The sequence below is a fragment of the Sceloporus undulatus genome, chromosome 4, assembly GCF_019175285.1.
Source record: "Sceloporus undulatus isolate JIND9_A2432 ecotype Alabama chromosome 4, SceUnd_v1.1, whole genome shotgun sequence".
Lineage (NCBI taxonomy): Eukaryota > Metazoa > Chordata > Lepidosauria > Squamata > Phrynosomatidae > Sceloporus > Sceloporus undulatus.
This window is the reverse complement of record NC_056525.1, coordinates 17,712,982-17,740,903: the sequence shown is the minus strand read 5'-3', so window position 1 is coordinate 17,740,903 and position 27,922 is coordinate 17,712,982. Positions and strand designations below refer to the sequence as shown.

General features: G+C 43.1%; 2 protein-coding genes across 4 annotated transcripts in view; one reads left to right on the top strand and one right to left on the bottom strand.

The window, feature by feature from the left end:
* Nucleotides 1-841: 841 nt before the first annotated feature.
* LOC121928250 (cathepsin Z-like) lies at nt 842-16,933 on the top strand. Its single transcript, XM_042462702.1, has 6 exons — nt 842-995; nt 5,475-5,638; nt 9,366-9,545; nt 10,534-10,684; nt 12,736-12,898; nt 14,796-16,933. Exons 1-6 carry the CDS (start codon nt 868-870, stop codon nt 14,907-14,909), a joined length of 900 nt encoding a protein of 299 aa, XP_042318636.1. The 5' UTR covers nt 842-867; the 3' UTR covers nt 14,910-16,933.
* Nucleotides 16,934-18,449: 1,516 nt separating this feature from the next.
* LOC121928643 (cathepsin Z-like) overlaps nt 18,450-27,922 on the bottom strand; it is a 24,495-nt gene continuing 15,022 nt past the window's right edge. For all 3 annotated transcript variants that reach the window (XM_042463622.1, XM_042463621.1, XM_042463619.1), the window contains exon 7: nt 18,450-18,995. In XM_042463622.1, the coding sequence (XP_042319556.1) occupies nt 18,882-18,995 (114 nt within the window). In that variant the 3' untranslated portion in view covers nt 18,450-18,881. The remainder of the gene's footprint in view (nt 18,996-27,922) is intronic.

Below are 27,922 nucleotides of genomic sequence, written 5' to 3'. Positions count from 1 at the left end.
TTTTAAGGAAGATAAATTCACCAGAAAAATACATGAAGAAACATGGGCTGGCTGAAATGCAGAATATAGATGTTGCCATGTGAAGTCAAAGGCTTTCACGGCTGGCATCCATAGGGCTTTTTTGTGGAGTTTTTCGGGGGGGGGGGGGCTATGAGGCCATGTTCTAGAAGAGTTTATTCCTGGCCTTTCTGGACCCTCACCTCCAGAGTCCAAGGCTCAAACCACGATACTATGATGGTCCAGACCAGAGTACACTGCAGAAAAAATCCAGTTCTGAAGTGCTAAGGGATCTTGGGAAGTAGAGTTTGTTGTGGCACCTGAGAGAGAAGGCTAAATGTCTCCCAAAACTAGAGGGCCCTAGCATTGAGCCAGGGCAGTTAAAGCGCTCCCTCTCAAACTGGATGATTGCTCCAGGGCCCCCAACACTCCCTGCAGAAACCCTCCAGTCTGAGGCCGCTTGGACTGCCCTGGCTCAGTGCCAGAAGGCCCTGGGAATTGTAGCACACCCTGGCACTAGAGTTCTCTGACAGAGAAGGCTTAAAGGTCTCAGAAAGCGACAGTTCCTGGGATTCCCTGGCAAAACGTCTCAAAGTGAGGGTCTTGCTGCAGGGTGTGTTCTGGCCCTCCCTGGGCTTCCAAGGCTGGCCTTCAGAGGGGGGTCCTTTCCGGTTTTGCAACTCTCTGGACGAAGCTGAAACAGCCCCTCAGTCCTTTGGGGAGGAAAAGGGTGGTCTGCCTCCTCCTCTTCCCTCCTCCTCCTCCTCCTCCTCCTTCTTCAAAAGCAGCCAGCAGGCGCCCCAGGCTGAGGGGTTGCTCAGCTGCTGACTCCGGAGCTCCTGCGCTGCTCTCTCCTTGGCCTTTGGCATTATGGCCAGGCTCCGTGCCCTCCTCCTGCTGCTGCTGCTGCTGGGGCTCTCCTTGGCAGACGGAGCCTTCTTCCAGGGAGCCAGGCGCAGCTGCTACAAGCCCCGCCCGGGGAAAGCCCCTTCCCTCCGGTAAGAAACAGAAAGGGAAGGCCTGCTGCTCCTTGGCCCTGCTCTGAATGGAGGACATTTTGGCATTCCTCCTGGACAGAAGGTGGAAAGGGAGGAGGCGTCCTGGGAAAGGGAGACCAGGGTTCGAATCCTCTGCTTTGGCCGTAGAAACTCACAGAGTGACCTTGGGCAAGTCACACTCTCTCAGCCTTGGAGGGGAAAGCCATGGCAAACCTTCCCTGAACAAACCTTCCCAAGAAAACCCCAAGATAGACTCGCCTTAGGGTCACCATTAGTAGGAAACAACTGGAAGGCGCACCATCATCACAACAACAGCCCGGTGGGTCAGGGCAGGAGTTGCAAGGGGCATACATGCCAAGAGGAGTACTAGCCCAAGGTGCCCAGTTCTCTCCTTCCTCTCTCTGCCTCTACAACTTTTGGAGTACTTCTGCACTGTAGAAATAATGCACTTTGGCACCACTTGAGTTGCCCTGGCTCCCTCCTACTGAATCCTGGGATTGGTAGTTTTGTGTAAGTGCCAGCACTCTGGCTTCTTGTTGTTTGATTTGTGGCATATGACAACCCTCTCCTAGGGTTTTCTTGCAAGATTTACTGAGAAGAGATTAGTCATTGCCTTCCTCTTAGGCCAAGGTTATGTAACTCATGTCAGGTCCCCCGGTTGGCTTCCCTGGCTGAACAGGGATTTGAACCCAGGTCCCTGAGAGTCCTAGCCCAACACTCAACGCAGGACTCTGCCAGCTCACATCGTTTTTATTTATACGTTGTTGTTGTTTTTTTAAAGGAACTTTTTATTTAGAGATTTAGGTCCAAAACACACTGCAGAAATAATCCAGGTTGATGCCACTTGAACTGTCAAGGCTATGGCATCCTGGGAACGGTAGTTTTCTGCGGCAGCAGAGCTCTCTGATAGGGAAGGCTCAATGTCTCACAAAACTACATTTCCCAGAATTCTCTAGCACTGAGCCAGAACAGCTGAAGCAGTCTCAAACTGGATTATTTCTGCAGTGTGTTTTGGACCTTAGTCAAGTTAGTCTGGAATATTGCTATGTTAAGGCGTCTTGGAGCACAGTTGAGACTGTGCGAAAGAAGCTGTAGCATAAGCTTTCATAGACACAGATGCTACAACTTCTCTCACACAGTTTGAAAGATGCTACAAGATCCCATTGCACACTTCAATTTACATCTTTTCAATGTTATGAGCTGCCTTGAACCTGGGTTTTTGGAGAACAGCAGGATATTTAAAAAACCAACAACAACATTTCCCCACTTTTTATGGGAAGGGTGCTAGAGGGCATGGGATCTCCAGTGTGTGTTTGGGGGGGATCCCAAGTTCTGTCTCAAGCATCCCATAAGGCTGAGAAAGGATCTTTGCCCGAAGCCTAGAAGAGCCTGTGTGGATCATGTGGGAAACTCAGGTTCACTCATTTCAGCTCAGCAAATGACACTTTTTAAAAAACACACAAAGTTAATCTAGGTTTTTCAAGCTGTGGTTATTAGTACATATAAGTACCTATGTACCTATGTTCATATATTACCTATATAGGTACCTACTGTATATACTCTTGTATAAATCTAGAAATTTAGGTTAAGAAATTGACCCAAAAAACCTGAGTTGACTTATCCACGGGTCAATGTAAATACTGTATTTTAACATTCATATGGTGAAAGGCCAGAGTTTAATCTGCCCTGGAAGCACTGCCCCCTTCTACTCTCTCATCCACACAGTCTTTAGTATGAGCCCAAACAGTTATGCCTGCTGGAATTTTGTAAGTTCTTTGGCATTGTTTTCCTTTTCTTCATCTTTTACATCCTTCATTACATGCCCCTCAACTTATCCACAGGTCATATCAAAATCCATAATTTTGGCCCCAAAACATGTCCTCGACTGATATATGAGCTCAACTTATAGTCAAGTATATACGGTATATGTACCTATAACATCCTAGGGTTTTCTTGCAAGATTTACTGAGAAGAGATTTGTCATTGTTTTCCTCTTAGGCTGAGAGTATGTGAATCATGCAAGGTCACTCAGTTGGCTTTCATGGCTGAACAGGGATTTGAACCCAGGTCTCTGAGAATACAGATAGATACAGTGTACATATTGCACACTGATGTCTGCAAATTTCAACCTCATTAAGCACTGGGATACCACTCTGGAGATCAGGTTTGAATCCCTTCTCAGCCATGGAAACCACACTCTCTCAGCCTCAGAGGCAGGCAAAGGCAGGTCCCCCTCTGAACAAATCTGACCAAGGAAACCTGTGATAACGTAGGGTCGCCCTGGGGTGGAAACAATAGGAAGGCACACAACAATAATCTCCCCTTGTCTATTTGCAACTGCTGACAAGGTCCAAATATTTGTCTTTCTAACTTATCTAAGCATTTTTCTAGGACACTTCTGCAAGAGACGGGTCAAATTCCTACTTTAGGCTGTGATCACATGAGGTTTCTGAAGAAAGAGCAGATGTTTGCTGGAGAAAAATGTTATGGTTGCAAGAGCAGTCATGTGAGGAGAGGTCAGACTATGCCAGATAAGAGCAGGGTAGGGGGACTGATAGCTGCCCACATGTCTTGCGACAGCTTCCACTTTCCTTTGCCATTGGCCATGTGGGCTGAGGATTTGGGGTGCTGGAATCCAAAACATCTAGGGGACTAAAGAGTTTCCACCTCTGGATTAGAATACCAGCTCAGGATGGCATCCCTACAAATTATTTATTACTATTTATTTATTTATTTCCCCAAAAGTGAAATACAGAGAGAAACACTGTGAGTTGCAACATTGCAACACGATGAAACAGATTATCATTTTAAAACAATAACCAAATAAAGGCCAGTTTCAACCACTTCAGTAAAAAAGGGAAATGAAATATGGTTATGTAAGTATGAGGGTTAAAATCCCCATCCTCAGTAGCCAGAAGTTTGCCAAAGTTTGAGAAAGACAGATAGACCCCTGCCCCCCAAAAACCCCTTGCTGTGGAAGGACAGTTGTCAGTTGGGCTTCCAATGAAGGAATTCCAGAGACTGGGAGCAGCCACTGAGAAGGCCCTCTCTTTGGAGTTTTATCACATGAGGCAAATTGCTTAAACCCCGTGCAGAAACGGGATTTAAAAGTCTGAAATAAACCCACAAAAGTGGGTTGTTTTTCAGGCGTATTTGTGTAAAGGAGAAATAACGCAACATTAACCTGAACAGAAAAAGAGTTTATAACACAGAGGCAGAAACTAGATTTAAAGTGAAAACAACCCACTTTTGTGGGTTGTTTTTCACATGACATTTGGGGTTAACCTGAACAGAAAGTAGAAAAAACCTACAAATACAAGCCAGAATCCACTCCTTTTTACTTTCAGAAGTTCCCAAAAGTAAAAAGGAGCAGGTTTGGGTGACCTTCTGTTCAGGTTAATGTCACTTTATTTCTCTTTCACACAAATGTCATCTGAAAAACAACTCGTATTTGTGGGTTTTTTCTACTTTTTGTTCAGGTTAACTCCAAATGTCATGTGAAAAACTACCTGCAAAAGTGGGTTGTTTTCACAAATCTAGTTTCTGCCTCCATGTGATAAACTCTTTTGAATGTGCCACTTAAAAGTATTGGGATAAAAGGTGTCTCCTCTGAAGATCTTAAAATCTGAGCAGAGGTGTGCTGTCACATAACATCCCTCTGTGGAGGGCATCAGGTTTGGGAAAGGATAGATTAGTATGTCTGACTGGAACTGTGGGGACGGAGAGCTTATTCAAACTTTAATTCACTCATGAGTTTCCCAGGGTGAACTTGTCCCTTTCCTTTCAGCATAACCTACTTTATTTTTTTTAATATATTTATCTTTATTAAAGGTTTTAAACAGTAAAAAAGAACAAGACAAAAAAAACACACAATCACTATTAAACACATGAAGATTTTCACATATCATGATAATTAGCATACAGAATAAATATAGCAATCACACATGTTTTTTCCCATACCAAGCTAAAGAACATAACTTCCTCTGAGGAGGCGAGACAAGCAAATGTGAAACTAAAAACCTATTACATTTCTGACATCTTTACATAACTCATTTCTCACAAGTTTAGTATTCCACCAAAACGTCAAGCTATTTTCTTAGGTATTTGCCTCTGAGCTTCACAATCTTGCCCATCCATAGACCGGTAAAGATAAGCTTATACATTGCTATTTACCAAATAAATTTTGAGGGCAGCTCTTCTTTTTCCAAAAAACTTACAAAAGGTTTCCAAACTTTTTTTTCTTTTTTCCAGTCCAGGTTTCTTACATAACATGTTAATTTATCCATTTGCATAAAATCCAACAACTTCATGGCCCAATCTACCTATGAGAGTAAAGTGGGAAGGAGAGAACTATACACACTGCCTTGTGCTCTTCAAGACTTCATATAAATGAAATAAACAACATTGAGAAATAGTAGCCTACCCCTTCCTAAATATGGAATCAAGATTTAATCTGTTCACTCTCTTTTTGCCAAACAGAACGTACCCTCGCCCTCATGAATATTTGGACATCTCTGCATTGCCCAAGGCCTGGGACTGGAGAAACGTAAATGGTGTCAATTTTGTAAGCACTACTCGGAACCAGCACATCCCTCAGTACTGTGGGTCCTGTTGGGCCCATGGAAGCACCAGTGCCTTAGCAGGTATGACCAAGTGGGCTAGACCAGTTTTGGCCATGTGCAGGATTACAGAATACACACAGCCCAGTGGGCTGCATCCAGGAGAACACTTGGGTTTTCTTTCCTTGCTCTTTACCTTTGTAAAAAGTCACAAATTCCCTTTTGTAATGAGCCAGCTTTAATTTGTTGTGTTTTGCCATGTTTGACAAGAAGGACACTGGCTGAGATTCAGATACTTAGTTACAGAATTACCTTTATGTCTGGCTAAGTAGTATCTCCAAGCATGTCCACCCACCCGCTGGCTTACCCCGCAGAAGCCCCTGTGAGCAACAACAGGGTCTTTTCTCCTTTTGATCAGGACACAGCGGACTGATGATTGCACCTTTCTCCTATGAGTGAACTCTGATGCAACAGGATCCCAGTTTCAATTCCCAGTTGCATTTCCTCCTTGCACTGAACTGGCAAGGGTTGGAAATGTCAGCCTGTAATAATAATAATAATAATAATAATAATAATAATAATAATAATAATGGATTTATTTATAGCCCCCCAATCACAAGGAATCAGGGTGGGTTACAACAATAAAGATAGTACAAAGGAAATAAACAATAACAATAAAATAACGAAGCAATTCACAGTAGCAATAAGTAGCAAAAAATACATGGCAATTCACAGCAGAAATAAAATTAACAAAGCAAATTACATAGCAATAAATGAACAAAGCAAGTAAAATAAAAAATAATCCCCATTCTCAGTCTCCCATCCCAATCCTAAAAACAATATAAATGATACAGAATCTTAAAACATTACAATCTAGGACCATAGGGGGGAAAACAGCTGGGCCCCTGTGCCTCCGGAGTCTCTCTGCTGGTCCTGGTGTTTCTGGGAGAGGCCCAGTCTTGTTCTCACTGATAGGAGAATGGATGTGTGGAGATAGTTGTGTGGATAGCCATAACCACCTGCTTTATAATCTGCATTATGTATACGACTGAAATTGGCCATTCATAACCATAGTTTGCAAATGATAATTTTGTAGTCTACAACTCAGTGGACAAGCTGCCTGTGGGATTCTGGGAACTGTAATCTAAAAAATTAAAATGGCAAATTAGAATTAGAAGATTTCAAAAATTAAGATTTAACAATCTGCTCATAACTCATGTTTTGGTTTAGTATTTTGAGAACAAAGTGACATAGCTGAAACAGGAGTGAGAGAGCAGCTGGGATTTGAAGAAAGGAGAAGGAAGTGATAAAGTAATCCTAAAGCAGAAGTAAGCAGATGTTGGGCTTTTTGTGACATGTACTGCTTTCTTTACTAGCTTTCTTATGTTTAATGCTCAGTAGCAGGTGCAAAGTAATGTGTGTGGGGTAGCAATAGTTACCATTTATCTTTTCAATTACCATTTTCACCCCACAAGTCATCCTCAGTGGCTGCAATTCTGCATCCCTTCAGCACAGCAAAAATATCTACTCATGGAGATACACTATGCTAGCATTTTTCAAACCCATAGAGCAGTGGTTCCCAACCTTTCCTTTGCCGACACCCCTAGGAAACGATTGATTAATGTTTACACCACCTAAAAAACTAATACCGCATTTGAAGATGAAGAAATCTAATTTCTAATTTTTAAACCACAAATTGAAATGCAAACAATATTGCTGGCGAAGAAACTGAACTTAGAAAAATAAGCCTTTAACTCAGTGCATAAAATGTCAATCTAAATTGAGCAATTGGAAAAACGTTAACTATTTTAAATTGTAAAATTCTCTCCTTTTGATTAAATAAATAATTGGACTACTATTTATGCAACACAGCTACCTACTACCACTTCTAAAGGGATACAGGGAGCTAACTGAATGTTGACTTGTGACTCGTCACTCAAGGACACAAACCACTCTTTTTTGCATCCTGTGAAATTCCATCTGTCACCCCGGGAGTCACGGAACACCAGGTTAAGAAAGCTTGCCATAGAGAATACCAGCATTACATGAAAATCTTGAAATTCTACAGTAACGCCACCATCCCTGAGAACATATGAAAGCAGTTACTGATTGGGAATGAGGAAGTGACCTACCCAAGACTTGAGGCACAGTTGGTTTACCGCCCTGTCACACTGGTAGAGGGACAATGCTTTGGATGTAGCTTGGTCCTGAACCCCTTTGGGCCAGATGGGCTGGGTTGACATGCTGTGTTTGGCACAAAGAGTGCTGGTTCCTCGTTTGTTTTCTCTGTTGCATTTCCCCCCCAGAGCGGTAGAATTCAAATACATAGTCATGTTAGTCTTGGGAATCAGAGTGCAGAAGGATCTTGTAATCTCTTTGAGGCTCACTGAAACAAAAAGCTGGTAGCATGAACTTTCATGAGTATGCGTCCTCAGATGCAATGGGTTTGTCGCTGGGCATTCCCTTCCACCCAATACATCTCAGGAGGTAAAGTCTATGAAAGCTCCTGCTACCAGCCTCTTTCTTTCAGTTAGTCTTAAAGGTGATATAAAATCCATTTGTATATTTTTTCCCAGTTACATGCCTTGTTCTCCAAGGATGTCTCCAAAACAGGAACTCTTGGCCAAACTACTTGTAACTCAAATAACAGCACACACTTTGCCTGCTTAATCCTTCCTTTACTTCTCCTTCAGCTGTTTTCTCTTCTTAACAGTTTAGATTTTAAGGTCCTTGGGGCAGGTATCAAACTTTTACTTTGTAAAGCACCATGTATGTTGACAGTGTTACTCAGTGATAATCAGTTACATATTATGCAGGAGTCCTATGGCTGGATGCTCTGATGCTTTTCATTTTCATTTAAAAGCAGAGGTGGGTTAGAGAAGGCTCTTGAGTTGGATCAGACCAGCACACTGGGAAAGGAGTGTGTTTTACTCTTTTACAACTCACCTCCTCCTTATCACAACATTTTTGTCCCTGAAAAGTGATGCTCCCCTTAGTGGGAAAATGTCATAGCAATGGGCAGGGGGAAATCACTTTTTGAAACTACAACTTCATAATTCCCTAGCCATCATGGCCAGTGCCAGTGTTGGCTAGGAGATTCTGAGAGCCAAGCAGAGGCAGGGTGTCCCTCTGTTGGGAGTGCTGTGATTGTGCATTCCTGCATGGCAGGGGATCGGGCTGAATGGCCTTTGTGGTATCTTCCGACTCCTTGATTCACTGAGAGGCTGAAGCCCAAAAATGTAAATAATTTGAAATGCTGGCAATAGTAGGTATCTCTTTCCCCTTAGTCTGACCCAGTTCAGGTCCCCCACCCTAAGGGTGGGGGGGGGATGTGTGTAAATAACTATGAAATCATTAGAAGATTCAGTTGCAGATTTTCCACATTTTTGTTATTATTATTTGCTATCAAGTTGACTTAGACTTATGATGAACCTATGAATGAGTGACCTCCAAGATCCCCAGTCATCAGCTGACCTGCTCAGGTCTTGCAAACTCAGGGCCCTGGATTCCTTCATTAAATAAATCCACCTGAAATGTGCTCTCCCTCTTTTCCATTCCGCTGAGCAATATCATCTTTTCCAGTGAGTCGTGACATTCCATCTCCAGAGTATGACATTCAGTTCCAGAGTATGGCATCCTCAGTTTAGTCACAACAATACATAGAAATCAGAAATAATGTAGTTGTGAATATTTTGATGTTCAATGATATGCCTTTGCATTCAGGACTTGAAAGTATATATGTTCCATGTTATGTGTGCTTTATAGAATATTGAAGAAGTCTAGTTTGAATTCATTTCTTTTTGTCTCTCAGATCGCATCAACATCAAGAGGAAAGGTGCCTGGCCCTCAGCTTACCTCTCTGTTCAGCATGTCATTGACTGTGCCAATGCGGGAGGTTGTAATGGAGGAGACGACAGTCCTGTCTGGGAGTATGCTCATAACCATGGCATCCCCGATGAGACCTGCAACAATTACCAAGCAAAAGACCAACGTATGTGAGCAAAAAAGCAGAAGCTACTTTCCTATACAAAGCTGGTTTTAAAGAAAAGAAAGAAATTCAGTTGACTTCATTAGTTTAATTGTAGTCTTTGCAAATAAATTCCACCGGCCATGTTCATTGGGATGATCTCTTCTGGTCTAATAAGATTAACAAGAAATGAGTAGGAATAATAATTATCCAATATATGAAAAAATCCAGATATGTGAAGCTATTTCAGCATTTTGTTACTTACTCAGGATGATGGTGGTTGCAGTCAATGACTATTAGTGCTTCCAGTTTGTGGAAAATGTCATTACATAATTTCCCAAAAGGCAAGCAGTTTCTCTTACTGTTCTTACAAAGCCTTGCAAATAAGTTTTTGTTACTGTTGTGTGCCTTCTAGTCATATCTGACTTCTGGTGGTGCGAAGGCAAACCTTCATGGGGTTCTCTTGGCAAGATTTCTTCAGAGGTTTGCCTTTGCCTTTCTGCGAGATTGAGAGAATGTAACATGCCCAAGACCCAATGGCCAAGCATGGATTCAAATCGTGGTTTTCCAGAGTCCTGGGACATTGCACTGGGATAAGAGTACTGGCACTCTTGCCACTGGGCAGGAATGACAGGGACTTATTGATGGTGGCCCACATGTGTGGAAATCTGTCCTGGGGGAGTCAGGCAGGCTGCATCTTTTCTCATTTTTAGATGGCATTTCATAATGGTCCCAGGCTGGAAGCTGTTTTATAAATAATTTGCTGTGTTTTTTGGTTTGTTTTCTTGTTTGTTTGTTTTTTAAAAAGCAGCTATGTGTTTTTAATTTTGCGTGTTATTTTTGTTTTGCTTCTATCATGTAAGACAGCTTGGAACACTTTATTTGAGAAAGTGGAGTTGAAAGAAAACAAATGAATATGACATTATAGCAGCTTCTGTATGGTAAACTTTTCTATTTTTTGTTGCAAGAAGGATGGTAGATTGATACCCTTTTCTGTTTCTTTATTTTGCAGCATGTCAGAAGTTCAATGAATGTGGAACGTGTGTTACTTTTGGACAGTGTCACCTAATAAAGAACTACACTCTCTGGAAAGTTGCAGATTATGGATCTCTTGATGGACGTGAAAAAATGATGGCAGAAATTTATGAGAATGGTCCCATCAGGTAAAGCTACATATACAAATTGCATAATAAATTACTATGGTCTATTTCTTTTTGCTTTTCTCTAAGAAAATATGTTCTGCTTTTTGGACCATACCTAAGTTTGCTCTTAAAATTTAGTGACAGTTTTTTAAAAAGTCAACTGCAAAACTTATTTCAAGTTTCCGCATAGCATCTGCAATGATAATTTTGTTCTTCACAGAAGCACATTAGGTTTGCAAGTTTCATAGGACAAATTCATAGGGACAACAGTCTTGGTACAGGACTTTGGCTAAAACTTCTGACTAAGGTTCTTTAGGCAGATCCAACAGCAATCCACATAATGGATTCTTGTTTGATAACTAAATTATTCTTAGATTAGCAGCAATTTTTAATGTGTTTATTTGAAACATTTTGATTGCTGCTAACACAGAAAAAGGTTACCAAGACTCACCTTGTTGGATTTCTACCAGGAGGACTTTTGAACAGCCAAATATGATTGCTTTCCTTACAACCACCTCTGTTCTCTTTAAAAATCTTTAAGATACACTGCTTTCATATTTAGTGATGCCCTAACTTGTTCCAGACAGCAAGGGGTTACTAGTCAATTTTTATTTACTTTCTCTAGAATGCAGTTTGTTTCTCACTTTCCTGGGAATAAGATCCATTGAACCCACTAGGCCATATTTTTCCATAGACCAGGCCCACACAAGATAAGGCCCATGGCCACATGTGGCCCTCTGAAGGATTTTGGGTGGCCCACATGAATGTGGAATCACTTCATCAAGGTTCTGGCAACATTCAGCCTCCTCCTGAGGAAAGGCCATGCAGAGGAGGAGGAGGAGGAGGAAGGGTGAACATTAGCCCTGCAAGGCTTCTCTGCTGCCTGGCTTTCTCCTGAAAAGAAGGCTGAGTGGCAGAGGAGAATGGGTAAACAATCGCCCTGCAGGTCTCCTCCACTGCTCAGCTTTCTCCTGAGAAGAAGGCCAGGAGGAGGAAGACGGACAAATGCTTGCCCTTCAAGGCTACTCCACTGGCTGACTTTCTCCTAAGGAGATGGCCAGATAGCAGAGGAGGAGGATAGGGAAATGCTTGCCCCTTAAGGCTTCTCTGATGCTTGGCTTTCTGCCTAGGAAAAGGCTGAGAGGAGGAGGAGGAGGATTTTTGCCCCTCAAGGCTCCTCCACCACCTGACTTTCCTCTGAGAAGAATGGTTGGAGGAAGAGGAGGATGGGCAAACACTCAACCTGCTGTTGTTGCACCTCTAATGAAAATGCACAGCAAAGGCATTTAAGCCTGTAGGTTTTGCAAGATAAATCAACTTCAACAGCAGTTTATCAAGGATCTGAACACTAGCCCATTGCTTGGCTTTCTCAGGAGGAGGAGGAGGAGGAGGAAGAGGAGGAGGAGAGGCAAATGCTTGCCCCTCAAGGCTCCACTACTGCCTGGATTTCTCCTGAGAAAAAGGCTGGGTGGAAGAAGAGAAAGAGGAGAAGGAAGTGGAGGAGGAGGAGAGACAAACACTTCGCCTGCAAGGCTTCTCCTCCACCCAGATTTCTCCTGAGAAGGCTGAGCAGCAGAGAAGGAAGATGGGCAAATGCTCAAGGTTCCTCCTTTGCTTGCCTGTTCTGAGGAGAAGGACAGGCAGTGCTCCTCTGCAACTCACCTTTCTCCTGAAAAGAGGGCAGGGCAGAGGAAGAGGAGGGTGAAATTAATATTAATTAATTTTGAATAATATTATTAATATTATTAATTAATTATATTTAATTAAAATCTGTCTGTGGCTCAATGAAGTGTAGCCTTTTTTATTTTGTTTCCTTCTTACTGCCAAGTTGTGCAGGTCTGGCATAGACACATATAGGATCATACAGATGAATCTACGGAAGCACCAACTGATTTTATGAGAATATCCATCACAATTTTTTTTCTTCTACTGTCCATGAGTTTGCATAATATGTGAGAAAACTGGCATATGTTATTTTGAGAACTGATTTGGAAACTGTTGAACTCAGAGCAGATAATGAAAGGGGTTGCTTTTGGTTAACATTTAAATCAATATAATCTCATTTAAAACAGTTGTGCGATCATGGCCACTGAAAAGCTGGATGACTACACTGGAGGAATTTATACAGAATACCAGCCTGCTTATGTCACAAACCACATAGTCTCTGTTGCTGGTTGGGGAGTTGAAAATGGAATAGAATACTGGATTGTACGGAACTCTTGGGGCGAGCCCTGGGTAAGCAACAGAAAGAGAACACAAACAAAATCCTTCTCCTTACCTCTCTCTCTCTCTCTCTCTCTCCCTCTCCCTCTCTCCCTCCCTCTCTTCTCCCCACCCATAAATACATGTGACAGATGGGCAATGTATGCATTGTAAAGTCTGGATGCTGTTTCGAACACATAGGACTGTTAGTGACATACCACGAGTATAAGTCCACATTACATCTGCATATGTCTTTATTTGGTCATTGTGGAGGTTGGTATTCCCTTCCTCCTTCCACAGCAACCAAAGATTTCCAGACTGCTGCACTTCCACCATGGCTATTCTGTGGCTGGTGGAGGGCAGAGGGGATTGGAAAAGCTACTAGCTATGTACCTGTTGCTAGATGCAAAATGGTTATGTCATCTGCTAAGACTTCCGGAAGATCCTGGCAGACCTCAGTGAGTAATGTAATCACTCTGTGTCTGACCATGAGGACATAGCCAGATTCTTCTCTAGTAATGCATGAGGAACTAATATGGTACTTTGTGCCATACAGGATTCCAGCCTCTGTGTGTGTGTGAAAATGGGGTGGAGGGTATAAAATGCAAAGGGCCAAGGGATATGATGTAAGTGTTACTTAGCCAGGAGAGAGAGTTCTGCCTGTGAGATGGGAGTTGTGCCCTGGAAGCCCCCTTGATAGTGCCCACAGTAGGGTTTCCAAGTGTTGGCAATCTGTTGGCAGTATTCTGCCATTTATATAGTGCCAGAGGGGATGTTCCTGTTGGTGAGGGGAAAGCCAACTACCAGCACAGTCTGGGGACAAGTCTACCCAGATGCAGCCAAAACAACATCATAGCAGAGTTCAAATACAAAAACACCCAGCTATTGGTACTGGCAATGCACTGAACACTTTTCACACTTAAAAGAAACATAGACATAGTTCATTCATCCAAAGTTCTGGAGGCTTTATCTTTAGCTGCAATGTCCACAATATAATACAACATTCCACTCTCCAAACAAACCCAAGTTAACCAGATGGGACCAGTCTCTTGGTCCACTTATACAGGAGGTTGGCTCTGAGCCATTACTCTGTGACACATAGCATGACACAACTTTCCTGTAACTTTGCCTCATGCCATGTGCTCCTGACACAGAAGACTGTGGTTGCCCCATGGAATATATGTCACCTGTCAATCAAAATAATTATCGACCGTTTCATGCACAATTGTTCCCACAGTTCCAGAGGCAGGCTGAGGCAGACTTGAAAGCCCCTTCTTCTCCCAGCTTGGCCATGGGTTCCATTCATGTAACAAAGCAGAAGTACTTTCCTGTACAAGCTGCTCTTGGGTCCAAGCCTGTGTAGAATTTGAAGACATAGCCAAGTTAGTCTGGATTGTTATGCAAAGGGATATTGTAGCATCTTTGAGAATAACTAAGAGAAAGAACTTTGTAGCATAAACATTTGTAGATGGTCGTCTTCATCAGATGCATCTACAAAAGCTTATGCAACTGTCATTTTTCTCTCTGTCTCAAAGGTGGCCCAATATCCATTTGAATAACCTGTCAACAGGAATCTTTTTTATTTGAGCCCAGTTGTGAGATGACAATACTGAACCACCTGCTGTGTGATACTTTGTCTTTCCATCCAACAGTTTGACCTCTAGCATCCTTTTACTCACTTGGCGACACATTTTGCAGGACAACTACCCGTGCCAATCTGTCACTATATGAAGGGCCCATGTGCTATATTGGGATGCAGTCGCCCCAACAAAGTGTATACACAATTTAGTCATAGAAATATTATTTAGAAAAGAACTTGAAAAATGTCTAGCCACAGACATGATGGTTGGGGGATGAACCTTCTGTAAGTGTTCTCTGATGTACAAAAGCTGCTATGTCTATATAACATATGCGCCTTAATATTTTGCAGGGTGAGAAAGGCTGGCTTAGGATTGTGACAAGTGCATACAAAGGAGGGAAAGGAGCAGACTACAATCTTGGTATTGAATCACGGTGTACTTACGGAGACCCAGTTCTTCCATGAGTCAGCCCTGCCTTCTGTTTGCGATCACCATTTTGGTATTCAAGGACTGTTCCAGCCAGTTACCTCTTCTTTTCAAAGGGATGCCGTGATTTACTACAATTTAAACTAATGAAGGACTCATCGAGACTTTCCTGTGCTAATACCTTTTTTGTGTTTGTATGTGTGATTTTTCTAAAAAAACAACCAAATGAATTTTTGTACTGATTGCACCATGAGAGAGAACGAGGGCAAGGAAGCAGCTTTGTGAACCGCAGTGATAAATAATTCCAGTACGTAGGGGGTTGTGAACTTTTGTGATAAACATTTCCTGTACTTAGGGGGTTTGAGGGAGAGACTTGTCCATGGGGAAAAACATGCAGTGTGTATTTATAATTCCTTTTGTTTTATTTGGGTCTGAGCCATGTTTCAGGTTGAGCTCAACCTTAAGATGCCTACAACTCTTAAGGTGGAACAAGAGCATCCCTGCTTTTGTAATACTTTCTTCCCTGCACGCTTGCCCTTTCTTTGTCAATGTTTTACTGTTATCCCCTTCAAGCCTCTTCTTAATGAGACATTGTGGATGATGGGGGAGGCAAAGGACAGAGGCAATGCAGGGAAGAAGAAAAAAGTGGAGAGATCTTTGGATTTTCTTGCTACATAGATGAAAACCAAACCTGTTCCCTGCCTTTTATGGTTGCACTGGCTGCTCAGGGCCAGATTGGATGTTACTTTTTATGTATCATTAAATCCATCTTGAGCTTCTCTTTCTATACTATATTGAGAGAAAGCAGTTCCATGCACCCCTAGCTTCCACTAAAATCTGGATTTTTACAGTTTTCACTGCTAAAATTTCCTTCTGAAAAGTTGCTGAAAGTTAGTGGTAACATGTAGGTGCCTTGTGGGAGATGAGATGGCCTCCCAGTGGGGAAAAGTCCATAGCAAGATGGAACAGGCTAAGATGGCCTCCAACTCCAAAGTCCTGATCTGCAGCAGGAGCCAACATATGCTTTGTTTTTTTGTTTTTTTATAAAAGTAAGTTGACAGCATCCTGAACATGGGATGCAAATATACTTCTAAAAAATCCAATTTTGTTTGGTCAGTTAGAAGCAAGACTAAACATGGAGGGGAGCAACTTCAATGCAGTCCAGACTAGTGGCAAGATCCAATAGTTACAAGAAAGGTTTGCCATTGCCATCACATTAATTGTTTTCTCACTTCAAGGGCCAGATACAGCTCTTAATTAAATCAGCTTGGTCCAGGGCTGCACCAAGGCACATATCCGACTCCTGCAGTCTTTTGCCTGCTTGCCCTCCACACATATCAGAACCTATCTGGTTCCTGAAGTGATAGCAGCTTGCTGAACCCTAAATTTGCTGCTTCCAACAATTCTTAAATGTTGTAGAAGTCCAGTATTCCTTTATAAGATTAAATCTGGAAATTGCTTTTACATAGTGGTGCTTTTTCTGTTCCTCATTTGTGGAATGAGTCAAGGAAGCGAAAAGTTATTTCTCTGACCCATCAGTGCATGTGTTTGATAGGATTGCGGCTGAAAAGCATGTGTAATTTTGGCACCCTCCCAGCCTTCCTACGTTCATAAACTAAACCACTTTTTTTCTGCCAGAGGCAAGGGTTGTCAGACATCTGGAAAGTCAAAAAACATGGTGAGTGTACACCTTTTTATTGCTGGTCAGTTTGTTAGGTCATAAATTGTGTTGCAGTGACAGATCTGGATCCCTGCTGGATTTTATTTTGGTACTCTGGTGTAACACAGTATTTGCCTCACATCACATGCCTTTACATGTATAGTTTGTGACTTTTATTGCATCTTGCCCCTGATTCTTGCCAGTCAATCTTTCCCCAACATAGTGCCTTTTCATTACTCTTCACTGACCATGCTGACAAGGGCTGATGGGAGTTGTAGTCCAAAATATCTTGTGGGCACAATACTTAAGGACTGCAGGTCTAGACTGATGAAGATGTTTTAAAATTTGTTCATGATCCTATGCCTGATGTACCTAATAAAGATATTTTCTTTTGGACTAACATGAATGGTTTTGATTTCTGTGTTGTGATGTAATGATATTTTATCTCTTTAATTAATTAATATCCCATCCTTTACCCAATACTGAGACTCAAGGCAGCTTTCAAGAATTAAAACCCTTTAGCAAGCTCAAGATGGCAACTCTCAAGCCATTTAAACTTCACCTGCTTAGCTTCTTAGCCGATACCTGTTTTCAACTAATAAGGAAACGTCAATTTAGAGTTTTCCACACCATAAAGAACCTGTGTCTTTTTGAAAGGGCCTGCAAAGAATTTCTAATGATACATAAAATTTCTCTGATACTCTTTTGTTGGGGGATGTGGACGTCACTGTGGTTGCAATCAAGTGCAGAAATTAGAACAGCTCTTTTTTAAAAATGGCATTTTGGGGGCAAATTGGGTTCCACTGGAGTCAATTGAAGCAAACTTTAGGCCAAATGAAAAAAAATTGGCAAATGTTTTTTCTCTAAATTTCTTGTCCCAAGAAATTTAGATGGAACAAAAACTTGATGGAACAAAAACTGTATGTAGCCTATGGGCCACCTCTGTGTGAAGATACCCAGGTTCTTTGAGCTCCTCAGTCCCTCCTTAAGCTGACTGAGTAATCTGCACTGGAAACTGGACAGGGCAGCTGGGTTAATCATAAATCAGTACAGTGGTGCCTCGGGATACGAAATGATCGGGTTACGAAATTTCCGGGATACGAAAAAGTTGGATTGGCAAAAACTGTTTCGGGTTACGAAATATTTTTCGGGTTACGAAATTCATTTCGGCGCGAAATTCAAATGCTGCAAAGTGCAGCTATAGGCTTTCCAGTGCTAACGGAAAAGTGTTTCGTGTTACGAAATTTTCGGGTTACGAAAGGAATGGCGGAACGAATTAATTTCGTAACCCGAGGCACCACTGTACCTTTGGGGCTTCATTGAGTCATATCTCTAGTCTCATGTTCCATTTGTTTCTATGGAACACAAATTTAATTATAATTATTAAACAATAAAATGTAGTATTCATGCTGTGTCTCATGTTTAAATTGACCCCTCAGATCTTGCATATGCAGTACTAGAAGGCTGGCATAAGATTAAGTTGATACAAGCATGTAGAGCTGCCGAACTGTGATGCAATGTATCAGAGAGTCACAGTGATGTGGCTTCCACATCCACAGGGCACTGAATCTGTTCTGGGTTCTAAAGAAGCTATCCAAAGTGCTGAATCTCATTTCCAAAACAGATTCAGCACTCTGCATAGCTTCTTTAAGGTTTGGACCAGAACTCAAAATGGATTCTCTGTCCCACTGACATGGAAGCTAGCTGCTGCTGCTGCTAAGATTTATTCTGAAGATCTTCAGATATAAGACCTAAATCTTTCCACAGTGAAAAGATAAAAATGAAGGGAGCAGGCAGTCTCCATGCAATTTTGTCACTAGTTCTCTTCTCTAACATAAACTGTTCCCCTTTTGCAGCATATTTATGAGACTCAGTACCCTTTTATCTTTTTCTAACCAACACAGAGGCAGACAACTAGTGAAATGCAATAGAAATATATTTTGAAAGCAGAGAGGAAAAAGATTGGGGAGGAAGAGCAGTTTGCACAGAACGTAAATCAGCAGTTAATTACACACGTCATCCATCTTTCATTCTTAAGCAATCCAACTGTGTCCCCAAATGAGAAGCACCCCAAAATAAACAGAAGACTGCATGAAATGCCTCAAGCTACAGCACATAAGTCTCCCTCCTTCCCCACCTCAGTCTCTGTCAACAACTGCCCTTCCTTGGGGTGAATATATGCAGTTTTGAATGCAAAAAGTAACTAAATAAGCAGACATCTCCATGCTAATTTTTCATCACTGTGTTACACACTAAAATGCTATCCTCCCCTTCTTAAGAAAGAAAGAAAAAAAATATTTGAGAGGATTCATTTCAGAAGCATGAGTGCAAAGTCAGGCCAGCTACAGAGTCAAGCAACGATAGGATCTCCATAGCTGCAGTCCTCTTCCAAACCCAAGTTGTAGTCAGCTCCTCTTCCATTTTCATATGCACTTGTTACAATTCTAAACCAGCCACGTTCTCCCTGTAAGATATTAATTGGTATAGATATATTGGAAAGAGCTCAAATTAAAGTTACATTATTATTATTATTATTATTATTATTATTATTATTATTATTATTATCCTGCTCTGAAAATGCTTATGCATTAAGGAGTTAATTGAATGTACTGTACACTGAAAAGAACAATTGTCCTGGGCTATCTCCCAAGGATGCAGGTGCTTGTGGTGGGATATTTGGGTGTAGAGTTGCCATAATTTACTACCACCAAACCAGGACAAAATGTAGGACAAAATTTAAGCCAAAATGTAGGACATTCAAGAAAATGGAGGACACAAGCAACTAAAAGCCACAAACAATATATATATATATTTAAAAAACATTAATATAAATCCTTATATTATAGAGATTTTGTTGCACCTCTGAGACTAAATGCATCTGAGGAAGCAGACTCTTTCAGTTTAATATCATAATATTCAAGGACACAGAGGTTTTGGAGCACCTCTGGAGACTAAATGCATCTGAAGGAAGCAGACTCTTTCAGTTTATAATAATAATCAATAATTTTCAAGGACACAAGATTTTGGAGCACCTCTGAGACTAATGCAGATGAGGAAATGTGGGCAGGAGGCAGAAGTGGATGAGACCAGGGTTTGATCTCTTCCTTGGGCATAAAAAACCCACTGGGCTAATCACACTCTCTCAGCCACAAGAAAGGCAAACTCTCTGTGAACAAACCTTCCAAGAAAACCCTTGGGCAAGTTCCCTCTTTTCAGCCCAGAGGATGGCAAAGGCAAACTCCCTTCCCACAAACCCTTGGGCAATCACTCTTTTTCAGGCCCCAGGCAAACTCACTCTGGAGAAACCTTCCAAAACCCTTGGCAGGAACCCACCCCCAGGCCCAGTGAGCTACCAGGCCTTGTAGAAAGACCTGCACTGCCCTCTTGCCTGCCTCCTCCACAGCTCTCACTGAGCTGGCAGGATGGGGACTTTCCCCAAGGTCAAAAAAAGTGAATGTGCCACCAGAAGCTGTGAAATGGCAACCTTATTTGGTGTTTTATGGACAGGTATGGAACCACATAATGCTGATCAGGGAGAGTCACAAAGGAGTAAAGAGGAGCTAAACCAAAATCCCACCATCTTCCCACCCCACCCCACCCCACTGGCTTACTGGAAAATTCCACTGCTAAAACACCAACTCTCTGCATGCCATCTATTGGGCCAGCTGTTGGAGGCCAGGCTCCCTTTTAAACAAAACAAATTTAGACTGGGGGCACCCAGTTTGTTGTGGTGGGTTTCCTCTCAAAATCTGATGGGAACCAGGATATGTTGCAATGGGTTTAGGTTGTGAGCTCCATTTATGATCAGCTGCATACATACACAAATCAACGACATATCCAAAGCCTCTGGGACCTTGTACCAAAGAAACAAATTCAAGGAAACATTTTCACCAGTGAACTTCTCGTTGCAAAATACAGGAATGCAAAAAGAACAAATAATGTAAACAAGTGTGAAGGGATGGACCATTTTCTGCAATGATGAGTAAATACTTCCCTTGGCAGAGGCAGCATGATCCCAGATACCTGTAAAGGTACCTGAACATTCTCCCCCATCAAATAAACTAAAGGTACTTTCCCTAGACAATCTCCTTTCCTTTGGGAAAGGAAGGGGAGAAGGTTTTGTTATTGCTTTGGTTGCTTATGAAATAAGTATTGTACATGCAAATTTAGCACACCAATTCTGGCAGCACAGGTACAAAGAATTGCAAAAATAGCCAGGTTATAAGGAGCCATGGTGGCAAAGTAGTTTAAATGCTGGGTACAACAGCCACAACATTTAAGTTGGATCTAGAGGAGAGCTCCGAGGTCCACTCAGCCTTCTATCCTTTTGTAGGTCAGTAAAATGGCAAATATACCACCTTGTTGGGGCAATTTTTACAGATTGCAAACCTCTAGAGAGTGCTTAGTTTCGCTGATAAGTGGTACAGAAATGTATCTGCGATTGCTATATGTAAATTATGGACCACATGGTGTTGTGCATGGTGTGGCATCGAAGCGCTTCTGTAATTTTTGCTCCATCCATCCCCAGTGAACACTGCATATATGACCCAAGGGTGGAGAGCACCGCTTCCTCTTGTATTGTTTCTCGAAGGAATGATGTTCCATATTCACACCCCACCATGGACTATGCTCATCAGCTAAATCCTTAACTAAACACTCATCTCATTTGTGTTTCCATTGCTTTTCTTACCCAGGGCTCGCCCCAAGAGTTGCGGACAATCCAGTATTCCATTCCATTTTCTACCCCCCAGCCAGAAACGGTGCAAGGTGGTTTTGTAGTATCGTCTGTGTTGTATTCAGTAAAATACCTCCTGTGTATTCATCCAGCTTTGGAGTGGCCATAATTGAACAGCTGTTTAAAAACAACAAAATACAATTTTAAAAGACATGTTTGAGTCATCTGACACTCTAAGTGCTGTCCCCAAAATAAAAGATCAAATCTGATGATCCAGACTTTGAGCCTCTTCCAACAATCAGAGAAAAGGCTCCTGGCTGGAGAAAGGAAAGGTTACTTCAAAATGCTCCTCCAGGTCATATGACCGTGTGTTGTTGTGTGTGTTGTTTGTTGTGGGTGTGCCTTCAAGTCATTTCCAACATATGGTGAACTAAGTGGCCCTATCACGAGGTTTTCTTGGCAAGTTTTCTTCAGAGAGGTTTGCCATTGCCATCCTCTGAGGCTGAGAGAGTGTGACTTGCATAAGGTCACCCAGATTTCATGGCCGAGCTGGAATTGACCCTGGTCTCAGAGTCAAGTCCAATGTTTAGCATAGTGGTTTGAGCATTAGATATGGACAATATCACAAGACTGAAATCGGAAGTATAATCCCGTGTCATTCTGAACGCAATCATGCGTATTCCGTTATTGTGCGAAAGGTTATCAGATGCATTGGCTCGCATTCCGAACACACTGTGAATGCAATCACACATCAACCACACTTAAGTAAATTTGGTGAACTAGGGAATTCACAAATCCATTCCCAGGCTACTTTGCATTCAAGCGGTGTTGTTTGGTGTGATATGAATGTCTGCTGTGGCCCTGGTATTCTCCCACACAATACCCATGATCCCCTTTTTTTTGGCTTCCAAGGCTCCTAGGTCTTTCCTCAGCAGCCAGGAGGAAAAGCAACTGTTTTTGACAGGAAAGAGTGGCTCTCCAAGGCGTCCTGAAAGCTCCCTCTCTGCCCAAAATGGTGGGCTTGGGGCTTGCCTGCTCCTGGCCCCTTGTTCCCCTCTGCCTGCCTTCCTCCCTCCTCCCTCCAGGGCCAGGGGGCTCAAAAGAGAGACCCCCTTTTTTATTAGCCCCAAAGATCTCGTCTTCTTCCCTCATTCCTCCTCCTTTGGGGATGATGGAGTGATGCAGCTGGGGAATGGGGGTCTGTTTTCCCCCTCAGGGGCATCGCTCTGGGCTCACAACAACTCCAACTCCCAGAATTCCTAGCCTTGAATCACAAAGAGTTAAAGCAGTGCCAGACTGGGTTATTTCTCCAGTGTGGATGTGCTTACTCACCAGCTCTGAATTCAGGTACAGTTTCCCTCCCTTTCCCCCTCCTCCTCAAATCATTCGTCCCATCCCCTCCTCCAACTCATGGCGAGGAGGCAGCAGCTGGTTGCCTTCAATGGGTCTCCCAAGGCGCCAGGTTAGAACCAGAGAGGACCCAGGCCCCCCACAACCTCACTGCAGAAAGGCCTCTCTGCCCCACCAAGATGGGAGGGACTCCGGCCTCTCCCCCATCCCCCCCCCCGGCCTTCTAGAGCCATAATCCAAGCTCAAATCCAAGCACACAACAAAAGGTTGCTTTGGACTGATTTGAATTTGTGAATTGGCCTAATAACATGAAATAAAGGGTAAAGAATGACTAATTAGGGGACGGGAGGGAGAAGGGGGGGGGGGGGTTGCCTAAATAACGTGAAGTAAAGGGTAATGAATGAACAAATAATGTGAACAGGCAAAGCCAAAAAACAAATTTAGGCCGCATTTAAGTCCAACAGAGTGGAAGAGCCTTAAGCCCCTTTGTTCAACTATTTGCCTGAGTTCTGCAAGCATGTTCTTTACAAATGGACAATGGCTTTACCAAATTTCTTAACTGGTTTTGATTTGGAACAGGACAGTCCTGGTTAAGGCCTCTGTCCTCATGCTTTTTCATCTCTAGATGTACTGGTAAATGTGTACGGAAGTACTCAGACTTCCATGGGAGAACTACTGAGGCCGCCTCTCTCCGCTCTCTGTGGTGGGCTCTGTGGGTGTGTGGTCTTTAGCAGCTTTAGTTGAAATTATTCCCGTCCTTTTCATCAGCCTCACACAACCACTCTCATCAACCCTCCCATGTAGTATTTGCTACAAGGATTTTCATTTTTGTTACCTGAGTGGTCCATTTGCATAGATTTCATTACCAGCCAGCAGTTTTGTCCTCGCCTCGCGCTGACTAGTTCCAAATCCACCCACTTTCCGCAGAGGGTAAATAATTCTTTATCACATGACTTGTCAAAGTAACACATGTCCCCACACTTCATAAACGTCTTGCAATCTGCAAAAATGTGGATAGGAAAGATACAGTTATGACTGACAAATGTGAAAGTTTGCCTTTCCATTCACTGGCAAAAGAATGAGATGAAATTCTGCAAGAGCTGCCTTCCTTCATGCTTTGGGTCTATCTTCCTACTACTATCTATCGTTCTAGCGATCTAATCTAAAATCTATCTATCTATCTATCTATCGTATCTCGACGCCCTAGAGATACCGTAGACCACCTAAAGAGAGTTATTAATGGGTATGAGCAACGTACAGAATGGAATTTGCGAAGGGAGAGCCAGCAATGGTTTAAGGATTGGACTACGTACTCATCTGGAGACCAGGGTCTGAATCACATTTGGGGCAGTAGAAACCCACTGGGTGACCTTGGGCAAACCATAGTCCTCGTCCTCAGAGGAACAGTTATTTGGGTGAGTGAAGTGGTGAGATTCCACAGATGGATGACACACAAGGGTGGGTCAGCTTTTCAGTCACCTCCAGTCACAGCAGTGGGGCAAAAACACCCACTGGAACCTTCTCCCATCCCACTCCTTCGTCTGGTCCGGATGGACATGGGCCCCAAAGCCGGGAGGAGTCCTCTTCCAAGCTGCATGGCTCAGGTGGAGCCCTACACCAGCATGTCGCACCCCTACTAGTCTAAAAGTGATTTGTGGGCCAGTCGTAAACTTTAAAAGGAGCAGCCCATGGTGCTGGGACAGTTTTTGGGACAGGGTTCCACTGTTCTGATTGTTTTGTTTAAAGTGTTGGAGTTAGAACGCCAAAGTACATTCATCAGCCGAAGCAGCAGTTAGTGTGTGGTGCTGTACAGTGTGCATGCGGTGCTTCAAGTCCCGCCCCGGTGTTGACCCCATAAATCGTTCATAGGGATTTTTTTAGGCAGAGTACGCAGAGGTGGTTTTGTTGCCAGCTCCTTCCTCGAAATACAGCCTAAACATCTGATATTCATTGCTGGTCTCCCCTGGAAAGTTACTGAACACAGAGCGGACCATGCTTAGCTTCCAAGATCACATGTTGGATCTCATGGTCGTTTAGGCCTTAGAGCATTAGGGTATCATCGCGTCAAATCCGTCTATAAGTTACACATCCCGGGCACTCACACACAGCGTTTTCTATATCTAAAAACAGAAAGGAAAAAACCAAATGATGATTAACAACAAACAAAGCAAAAACAAAGCAGGGAAACAAGGCTTTGCAGCAGTTACCCACGTTTTTAACCTAATGTGTCTAACTCCCTTTAGTTTTATTAAGTAAAAAGTTAATAGTGTCTATAATAATCTTTTAAATCAATACACTACATACGACTACTAATAAAAATCCTTACCGCTAAAAAAGATATACAAACAGTGCAGTTTTTAAAACAAACGATCTATAGGTCTGACCATCTCTGGAGGAATCGAGCCTGCCACTTGACCAGTGTTTGCCAGACACAGAAGAAGCTACTTATGCAGACATTGCAAATTCCACATATATTTTCCAATTGTAATTAAACACTGTTTCGTTCGTGCAGGTTCCTGTTGTTTAACCTCTTTGGGAGACATCCTTGATTAAAAAACAGACCTTTTTGATAGAGTAGGAAGGATTAAATAATATAGAAATTCCAGGACTTACTTTACTTGATCCTGTGGCGAGGTGTAAGTGCTGCAAGTCGTCATCTGGAATGCCAGGGAAAGTAGCATATAGCCATACGCCTAAGTCTATCCACCCCTCAGCAAGCAGGTCCCAGCACACAGAACAGTCAGACAAACAACATGCGCTGAACTGAGAGGAAAGCGAGAGGGCCAGGCCCCTTTTACCTCTTGATGTTGATGCGTGTCTAAGAGACGAGAGATAAGCAGCAGGTGGTTTAAGGCAATAAATAAGGACTTTCATAGTTCTGGCAACTTAGTGAATATTTTGGCAGGTTCCAATACATCCCGAGTGGGCTCGTGGAGTTGGCATTTCCCAGCCAGCGAGCCCGCCTCGTCTAGAGCCGCTATGTTCACACACATACTCGATGAGGTTTCCCCTCCCCAACCCTCCATTTTACAGTCAGCATTTCAGGGGCAGTTATTAAGAATAACATGGTACTTTATTTAATACTGAACATTTTGTGAGCTGACCCCTCCCTAGTTTTCCTTCTAAGGCCTTATAGTGTCCTTCCGCAAGCTTTTTCCAAGCGTGGTGTGATATCTCCCTGTAAGGCACTGGAAGTCATGTGAGGCGGCAACTCAGAGAAATGATTCCATGGTTATAAGATCTCTTCGCTTATCACAACCAGATGGAAAAAGAATGATATGGGGCAGTGAAAACGCACAAAACCTCTACTGGGGAGGAGGAGTGCACTGTAGTGTAATAGTTTGTGGACACAACGAATTATGGCTTTTGTTAGCATCGGGTTCATTCCTCGCTCAGTCCATGAAAACCAAACTGCTGACTGTTGGGGAGCACAGCCCCAGAAAAACCCATGGAGAGATAGCCTTGAGGGTTTGCTCTAAGTAAGAAACGGGCTTCGAGGTGCACACAAGTAACTACTTACAAAGCACCACCTCTTCCATGTGTGAGTGTTTGCAGTTTGTGATTTGCCTTGTTCAGGGCCAGCAATGCAAGACGTTGCTTTTTCTTGGAGCACAGTCTATATTTTGCTAATTTCTCGAAGAAGTCAAAAAGTACGGTTTTCTTGCAAAATCCAGTGAATGAAGCATGGAGATACAAACCATCCTGGAACCCACGTCTGAAGTGTGGATTTCATATGTGTATTCCGTGGTGTACCTGAGTTTTGATTAATGTCAAGACAAACAGCTGCCCACTTTTCTTTGTATAGACGTTAGTTTAATGATATGCAAGTGTCCCGTGACACAGATGACTTGAAAAGGATTGTTTCCCCCTCCTGTATGATTTGTAATACATTTGCCTGATGAAAATGCCAGGGGAGCACTGAAAGTTGTGCATCATACTGTGTTGTGCAGTTTGGTGTGGCCCCGCATAAGATGTAATGCTGTTTTTGAGGGGTTGGATGTTGTATTGTTGCCTGTATGATTGGGTATGATTGAAAAGGCTTGTTATTTTTTTCATTTTCGTAATCTGCATTTGAACCTTATTGTGCCTGCCGTAGGATTCCATCGCGCTTTTGCCTCTTCCTATTCGTCACTGTAACATGTTCCATATCCACATCCCATAAAGCACTTCTGGAGGACGTGTGAGGAATGTAAAGGTTATACGAGGGTAACACCCACCCGGGTTACGTAATTTAATTCGTCTCCCGCCGCCGCGTTCGTAACCCGAAAAGGCCCCCCCCCCCGTTTCGGCAAGCCGAAAACCCATAGGCGCTAATGGGGAAAAGGCCAGCGATTTGGGGCGGAGAAAGCGCCGAAAAGGCACCAAAATTTCTTTCGTAACCCGAAATAACCTCGTAACACAACCCGGAACAGTTTTTTTTTCCAGTTGATTGTTTTTCGTAACCCGGAAATTTCGTAAGGCGGCGCATGTCGTAGATCCCGGGGTACCACTGGTAAGTGTGGAAGGGAGCGCTCTAGATAGAGAGGAAGTATTGGAAACTGGGTGTTGTCTACAGGCAACATATACGCTGTGTATTTCCCCCCATAAGGGTAACCCCTACTACGGGTTGGGCAGGTTCAGGAGGATATAGGGGTGATTTACCCTGACCAAAAGCTGTCCATTTTTTCAAACTCCATGTCAACTACTCTCTAAGAGGCTATTGGGCCCAGATGCAAATAGCCTTGTATGGTTGGCAGTACCTCTGGGGGCTTCTGGTGTGACATGGCTGTGGCTGGTGTTTGATGGAGATTTGGGGGGTGGTATGGGAGGGGCACTAAGATCACATGGGGCCGCAGGAGGGCTGGAGGAGGCCCCACCAAATGCATTTTGCATCGTACGGTCCTCTAGTTGGGGGAGTATGGGCAGGATGACAGCCGTACAGACGTACAAGAGGCAACGACTACCAGCTAGGAGGGCGCTGGTGGTGTCCATGAGCCGCCAGCAAAGACCCACAGTACTGATGGGACGCCCCTGGTTGCGAGGTAGGGCTTGCGTAATTGAACTCCATTTACGTTTTCGCCAGTCCCAGTTCTTGGGGAGCTCCAGAACAGTCTTCAGAACTCATGGGGACGAGGGGTAAGTGCTGTTGATGTGACAACAGGAATGAAAACAAGTTAGTTAACAAAAAAGTACGTCCGAATCAACGCTGTTGGCATCGGGCGCATACAGGCATGGCAGGGGTCCTGGGAGGGACCGCTGTCTCTCTGTGTCGCATAGTTTTTGACAAGAGAAAATAAGTAACCCCCCAACTGTTGTGTTTTTCGTCTTTAGTTTCCGTTGGCAAATTTTGGAAATCTAGCCAGCACATCCTGCTGAACATACCTTGC

Coding starts and splice junctions, on each gene's coding strand:
- LOC121928250 (XM_042462702.1), top strand. CDS start 868: ATGGCCAGGCTCCGTGCCCTCCTCCTGCTGCTGCTGCTGCTGGGGCTC. Junction 996..5,474: donor GGGAAAGCCCCTTCCCTCCG/GTAAGAAACAGA, acceptor TTTGCCAAACAG/AACGTACCCTCGCCCTCATG. Junction 5,639..9,365: donor AAGCACCAGTGCCTTAGCAG/GTATGACCAAGT, acceptor TTTGTCTCTCAG/ATCGCATCAACATCAAGAGG.